The 6986-nt window shown below is 47.4% G+C and overlaps 2 protein-coding genes across 2 annotated transcripts; both read right to left on the reverse strand.

Moving 5' to 3' along the window:
* Window positions 1-1328: 1328 nt before the first annotated feature.
* LOC108777272 (uncharacterized) lies at window positions 1329-2195 on the reverse strand. The gene has a single exon (XM_018544112.1). It carries the CDS (start codon window positions 2193-2195, stop codon window positions 1329-1331), a length of 867 nt encoding a protein of 288 aa, XP_018399614.1.
* A 2049-nt stretch (window positions 2196-4244) lies between these two features.
* Window positions 4245-6560, reverse strand: LOC108777273 (uncharacterized). Its single transcript, XM_018544113.1, has 2 exons — window positions 4790-6560; window positions 4245-4741 (listed from the first exon to the last, which is right to left on the reverse strand). Exons 1-2 carry the CDS (start codon window positions 6558-6560, stop codon window positions 4245-4247), a joined length of 2268 nt encoding a protein of 755 aa, XP_018399615.1.
* Between the last annotated feature and the right edge of the window lie 426 nt (window positions 6561-6986).

Raw genomic sequence — 6986 nt, forward strand, 5'->3', positions numbered from 1 at the left:
CCAGTAACAGTATGGTTTGCGTATTGGAAACGATTGGAAGAATTAAAACTATGTTAAATAAATTAACAATTTTTATACATGCGATATGTGACAATTGCTACCTTATTTATTTAACATATCAAACATAACAACTAAAGCATTTTTCTTATACACTAATCGCATGTTTTCTTAAAAAAGCTTTTTAATATTGTACGAGTTACTATACTTCTTTATACAAAATTATTTATGTATGTAATGAATGATAAATATACATATGTATCATTATATTGTATGTGTTTGTGTTTGTGTTTGTGAAGCTGGTGTCACCTTGTAATGGAAGGTCCGCACGCCAAGGCGGCGTGTAATGACGACGATTCTCGTTGGTTTAAGAATGATTGTTTATTAATTAACCCTTACTAGTCTAACGTTTTTTCGGCACCTTTAATGGTCTAACGTGGGCCATTCGTGTCTCGGCGTTTTTTAGACATGTTAAAGGGCTTTAAAAAATCTGCAAAAATTCATGGACCTTCATTAATTCTTCAATTTCAAGAAAAAAAAATTTGTATGTCGAAAATAATTATTTTTGTATATAATTTTGTATTAAAAATGGTGGTACCGCGTGTAAAATCACTCGATCACTTAAAAAATCATAACTTCAATCCAAATGAAGCTATCGACATAAATCAAAGTGGAAATTAAAGGTGAAGAGTGTACCTTTTAGGATGGTTAACTATGTGCACCGGTAATTCACTCTGAGCAACGTCCCGTATTTTATATCAACGCGAACGGAATGTACATGGAGCGCAATGACGAGACCAATTCTATTCTTCGGTTACACAAGTGATTTCGCGCACTTATTCGTGTTATAGTAACACGATTCGCTAATCTTATGCGAGACGGCAACGAGGTGGCGGGTTGCGACGATTCGGCTTAGTTCACTTCGGTTAAGGCTCTGATTCAAATTCGAAAGAGCACTATAGAGGCTTTTGATCCGTATCGATCTGGATCGGGAAGCGAACTGAACTCACGCACGCGAAACGTATGCGCGATAGACAGTATTTTCGTGTGTCGCGCAAGGGGGTCGCGTGCCATTTGAGATAGACAGCGTGATTAGAACAAGAGCGAGATACACGCGTGCTGTCGACGAGCTATTGACTCTCGTCTCGGAGAATATTTAAAAGTAACGATAATTCCGGAACATACCGCCCGCCTCGAATGTTAACATTCGAAATGATTTGCATTAAAGCACGCAGGATACAATCATGATATAATAACGAACAAGGCTTTATATACAATACGAAATTCGTGACGCAATACAATTAAAGTTAAGGTTCATGATACTGGTAACATCAGGTATTCTCAACTGAACCTCCGCCCGCCGTGACGGAATCTTTTGATTCTTCGCTATTAATTGTGACGGGTAGGAAACAGAGTTTCGCAATCGGTCGCTTATATTCGGAATGACTTGTTTTTACCGTTACGACGCGAGTTAGATTGTCATCGCCTGGATGACACGCCGTAATTCGGCCAAGTTCCCATTGACTCGGTGGAGCCAGAGGATTACGCACTAGGACGATCTGACCAACTTTGGCCAGTCGCTGGACAACGCGCCATTTTGGGCGTTGTTGAAGGGTATGCAAGTAGTCACCAGACCAAGACCTCCAAAAACCTTCGGTCATTTGTTGAACCATCTGCCAATGCGACAGTCGATTTTCGCTTAAGTCAAGCACGCTTGGTTCGGCAGGAGCGATAAGAGAGGTTCCGATCAAAAAATGACCGGGAGTCAGAGCGTGATAGTCGTCGATATTATCGGAAACGGGCGCGATCGGACGCGAATTAAGGCACGCTTCGATTCGACATAGGAGCGTAGACATCTCCTCGAAAGTTAGCGTGTGGAGGCCGATGCATCGTTTTAAATGATGCTTAACGCTTTTAACGCCGGCCTCCCACAGACCACCGAAGTGTGGCGACGCGGGAGGTAGGAAGTGCCACGCAGTTCCGTCGGAAGCGAGTCGGTTACGGAAATTAGGATCGCGTATTGCAGCGGCATGTGCGCTTGAAAGTTCACGATCGGCGCCGTGAAATGTGGTTCCGTTGTCGGAGTACATGGACGTCGGTAATCCTCGGCGAGAAACGAAGCGTTGATACGCTGCGATAAACGTAGGAGAGGTGTAATCGCTTACGAGCTCAAATGCAGAGCTTTGGTTGTGAAGCATACGAACAACGCGATATACGCCTTTTGTGATTTATGCCCTCGACCGGACGCCGTACGGACAGCGATCGGACCTGCATAATCGACGCCGGTATAAATAAAGGCACGAACGGGCGGTTGACTCTCGCTGCCAGGAGGTCACCCATGAGTTCGACGGGCACGGCCGCGCGTTCACGCGTACATGGTATGCATTTGTATAGAACGGATCGAATGGTGGCGCGAGCTCGGAGAATCCAAAATTCGTTTCGCAATGACGAGAGCGTTAATTGCGAACCGGCATGCAACGTTCTTAGATGATGATGCTGGATAATGAGCACCAGTAGCGGATGCGCGCGTAAGACGATAGGATTCTTCGTCGCTCCTGGGAGGCAAGCTCGACGGAGTCTTCCTCGAATTCGAATGAGTCCGTCCTCGTCCATATAAGGATTTAGAATAGATAGCGGGCTGCTTTTCGACACCGCGTGTTTTTGTTGAAGTGCAACGATTTCGTTAAAAAACATGTCTGACTGCATGGTTTTGAGCCAGTAACGTTTGGCGTTCTGAATTTCTTCGGAGAGCAAAATTGCGGTATTCGCTTGCGGGTTTTTTGAACGTCGACGTAGTTTTAGAAACCGGTATAGATACGCGGTGATTCGTAGCAATTTTGGCCATGACGAATAACGTGATGAGAGATCCCACTCGGGCATAGTATGCAACGTACATGCTGATGGTTCCTGACGTTGCTCGAGAGGAATCTCGGTGGGTACCAAGGGGCTCGAGGTCGGCCAAGATTCGGGAGGGTGGTGTAGCCATTGAGGGCCTGACCACCACAAGTCATGTGTTTCGAGATGATCTGGAGCGAGACCGCGCGAGGCGCAGTCCGTGGGATTGGTGTGCGTGGGAACATGACGCCATGAAACTCCTGGGAGGAGTGACTGCACAGCTGAAACTCGATTGGCGACAAAGGTTTTCCATCGGGAAGGTGATTGATTCAGCCATGCGAGTGTGACGGTAGAGTCCGTCCAGCAGTGGCACTCGAGCTTGGGGAGTTGAAGCGCTGAGCGCGCGAAATGCATTAAGCGCGCGAGAAGCAACGCGGCGGATAATTCTAAGCGTGGGACACTTATCGTTTTGAGCGGGGCCACTTTTGATTTGGCGACGAGAAGCGAGACGGTAATTGAGCCGTCTACATTGACAGTACGAAGATAAACTGCAGCCGCGAAAGCTGCTGTCGAAGCGTCGGAAAACCCGTGCAGGGCGCATTGTAGCGTATGAGATCCGTATGTAGTCCAGCGCGGAATGTTAATGGCGTTGAGACACGGAAGTCGGTTATGGTAATCTGACCAGGACTCGAAAAGTTGGCTGGGAATTTCGTCATCTCATTGGCATTGGAGTGACCACAATCGCTGCATAAAAATTTTTGCGGTGATAATGACGGGAGTAGCCCATCCTAAGGGATCGAAGAACTTGGCGATGGTCGAAAGAATGGCTCGTTTTGTCCGGCCGGATGACGCCGGCGCGATAACGCGGAATTGAAAGACATCTAGCTTCGGATTCCAAAAAACTCCTAAGACCTTGAGGTGCTCGTCGTTTTGAAGAACCTTGTGAGTAGCGAGTCCGTGATCCGCGGGATCGAGATCGGACAATAAAGCGGTGGCGTTGCTTGCCCATTTTCGAAGGCGAAAGCCTCCTTGCTTTAACAATTCAATCAATTGATCGCGGGTTTGACGAGCTAGAACCTGGTCGTCTGCGCCGAAAATGCAATCATCAACATACGTCTGATGACGTAAGACGGGAACAGCCAGTGGAAATTCAGCACCGTCATCTTCGACGAGCTGATCTAAAACGCGAAGGGCTAAATAGGGAGCGGCGGCTGTACCGTAGGTAACGGTGAGAAGGCGGTAATCGGAGATTGGGTCGTCAGGAGTAGATTGCCATACAATGCGCTGGTAGTCGGTATCTTGGGAGTTAACTAAGATTTGCCGATACATTTTGGCGATATCGGCGGTAAACACGTAACGGTATTGGCGCCACTGCATTATGACAATGGCTAAATCCCGTTGAAGCTTGGGGCCTATGAGCATATGGTCACATTCAACGACGTTCCGTCTGACGTGCGGCATGACGCGTTGAACACTACTCGTAAGCGAGTGGTCGCACTGCTATCACGTAGGACAGCGTGATGTGGAATATAATAAGCTTGCTCTGGTTTGACAATTTCTGTCGGTGGGCTTTTGGTCATGTGACCGAGGGTTTCGTACTCTGCGAGAAATTCGTGATACTCGGATGCGATGATTGGGTTTCGATTTAAGCGTTGTTCCAAGTGGCGAAAGCTTGAAACGGCAATAGAGCGCGATTCGCCTATCGAGATTGGTGGTCCGATTTTAAACGGTAATCGAACGATATACCGTCCTTCCGGCGTACGAGAATGCGTGGCTTTAAAGTGCTCTTCGCACTGGTGATCCTCAGGGCTTCGAGCTGCTTTCTGAGGCACTTCCTCAATCTCCCAAAAGCGACGAAGCTCGCAATCTAGAGTCTCGATGACGACTCCGTGATGCGCCAGAGCGGAAACTGAGTCAGTATGAGGCAACGAGGCTACTGGTCAAGACAGAATCCAGCCTAGAGTGGTATTTTGCGCGATCGGCTCGTGTTCGGAGCCCTTTCGGACACCACCGAGAACGAGCATGCCGAAGAGATCGGCACCGATAATGATGTCGATTGGATCCGAACTCATGGGGTCACGATCGGCAAGCTCGAGTCCTGCGACGTGTTTCCAATTATACGCGGTATCGACTCGATTCGGCAAATATTTCGTTAATGACCGAAGTATCAATGCGGTCGTGGTATAGGCAGGTCCGTCGCGACACACCGGGGTAATCGTAATATGGGCCGCGTGACGCACGACAGATCGCATTTCATTAATGCCAGTAAGTAAAACAGAACGATTGATTCTTGCAAGGCATAGGCGTTTAGCGAGCGATTCAGAGATGAACGTAGAGACGGATCCTTGATCAAGGAGCGCACGAACGGTGACGAAACGGTTCTGCGGTGAATAAACTCGCACGCGCGCTGTCGCGAGTAAGATTTTGAAGCTCGGCGCTACGGCTTTCGACAATAAATGTGTAGCGACGACGGTGACGCTCTCGGTACTCGTGGGTGCGGACGTCGACGGCGACTTCGCGTCGACTGGTTGAGCGGAATTGTCGAAATGCAGCAACGTGTAATGCCGTTTGCTACACTGTCGACACGCGCGAGTATTCGTACACTCTTTCACTGAATGTTTCGCACTGAAACAATTTACACAGCGTTTCTGGTTTTTAATAAATTCACGTTGGGATGGAGTTAGCTTGAGGAACGTAGAGCATTGATACAGTAGATGGTTCGCTTTGCATAATGCGCATGAGAACGGAACGGTAGATGCGGTATGTGACGCGAGATTTTTCTTTTTGGAGGTCGTCGGTGACTTCTCCGATGCGGTTGCGGGTGCAATCGCGTCGAGAGCGCGAATGCGCGATGTAAGAAATTGATCAAGCTCGCGATAACGCGGGTATTCTACTGTATCGCCGAGTTTAAGTTCCCAAGCTTTTCGCGATGACTTGTCGAGTTTTTGTGATACGAGAAAAACAAGCCAATCATCCCAATGTTCGGTTGCGCGATCGAGATTGCTTAGAGCTTGTATCGCTTTATTGGTTTGATCGCGGAGCGTGCGAAGATCTTTGGAGGTTTCTGTCGCGAGCGACGGTAAATTGAAAAGCGATTGTAAATGTGTAGTAATAAGGCGACGTTTATTATCATACCGAGAAACGAGAATATTCCACGCGATGCCGAAATTGTCATTAGTTACCGCGAGGTGGTCTAAGACGTTACTTGCATCCCCCTTCACACAAGAACACAAATAATGCATGCGCTCGACATTCGTTAAACTCTGATCGTCGTGGATCATTGATTTAAATTTATCGCGAAAGCTTTCCCACTTGTCAAAATTCCCGTCGAAGTTCGGCAGGTTGATCCTCGGAAGATGCGACGATGACCGGTACGAATTATTAAGGTCACTTACGTCATGAGCAGCGGGAGTGGGATTGCTGATTTCGTGACATCCCAATACCTCAGCCATGTAGTCGGAAGCTTCGTGGTAATATTTTTCACACTTCAGGAAGTGATTCTGGGTGAAGTACGCATGGGTTGTCGTTGTCTTCTCGTCCGCAGCGAGCGTTATTCTGCAGTCAAGTTCCTTGCATTTGGCGTATGTCTCCTTGAGGGTTGCGAGGCGTTGTCGCGTTACGGCACGTGTCATCTTGGCCTGTCCCAGCTTCTTAAAGTTAGTGAGTGTGCGAGATATGACACCCATCTCCAGGTTTTGTAGACTCATCAATTCGTCGAGAGACGACATGATTTGCAATGCAAACGAAAAAATCCGAACGTTCGAGAATCAAACGAAAATAATAACTCTCCTTGGCGACGAATCCGGCTCGAAGGACCAAATATGTTTGTGTTTGTGTTTGTGAAGCTGGTGTCACCTTGTAATGGAAGGTTCGCACGCCAAGGCGGCGTGTAATGACGACGATTCTCGTTGGTTTAAGAATGATTGTTTATTAATTAAACTCATAAAATTACTAAAGTCGAAAGAACAAGAGCCAACGTTCGAAGCGGGCGATATTCGTAAATCTCACAATCACAGTTTATGCACTTGGTTAACTATGTGCACCGGTAATTCACTCTGAGCAACGTCCCGTATTTTATATCAACGCGAACGGAATGTACATGGAGCGCAATGACGAGACCAATTCTATTCTTCGGTTACACAAGTGATTTCGCG

This window comes from Cyphomyrmex costatus, unplaced genomic scaffold, assembly GCF_001594065.2.
Source record: "Cyphomyrmex costatus isolate MS0001 unplaced genomic scaffold, Ccosl1.0 scaffold427, whole genome shotgun sequence".
NCBI classification, from domain to species: Eukaryota; Metazoa; Arthropoda; class Insecta; order Hymenoptera; family Formicidae; genus Cyphomyrmex; species Cyphomyrmex costatus.

Coding starts and splice junctions, on each gene's coding strand:
- LOC108777272 (XM_018544112.1), bottom strand. CDS start 2,195: ATGCTTCACAACCAAAGCTCTGCATTTGAGCTCGTAAGCGATTACACC.
- LOC108777273 (XM_018544113.1), bottom strand. CDS start 6,560: ATGTCGTCTCTCGACGAATTGATGAGTCTACAAAACCTGGAGATGGGT. Junction 4,742..4,789: donor CGCGCAAAATACCACTCTAG/GCTGGATTCTGT, acceptor ATACTGACTCAG/TTTCCGCTCTGGCGCATCAC.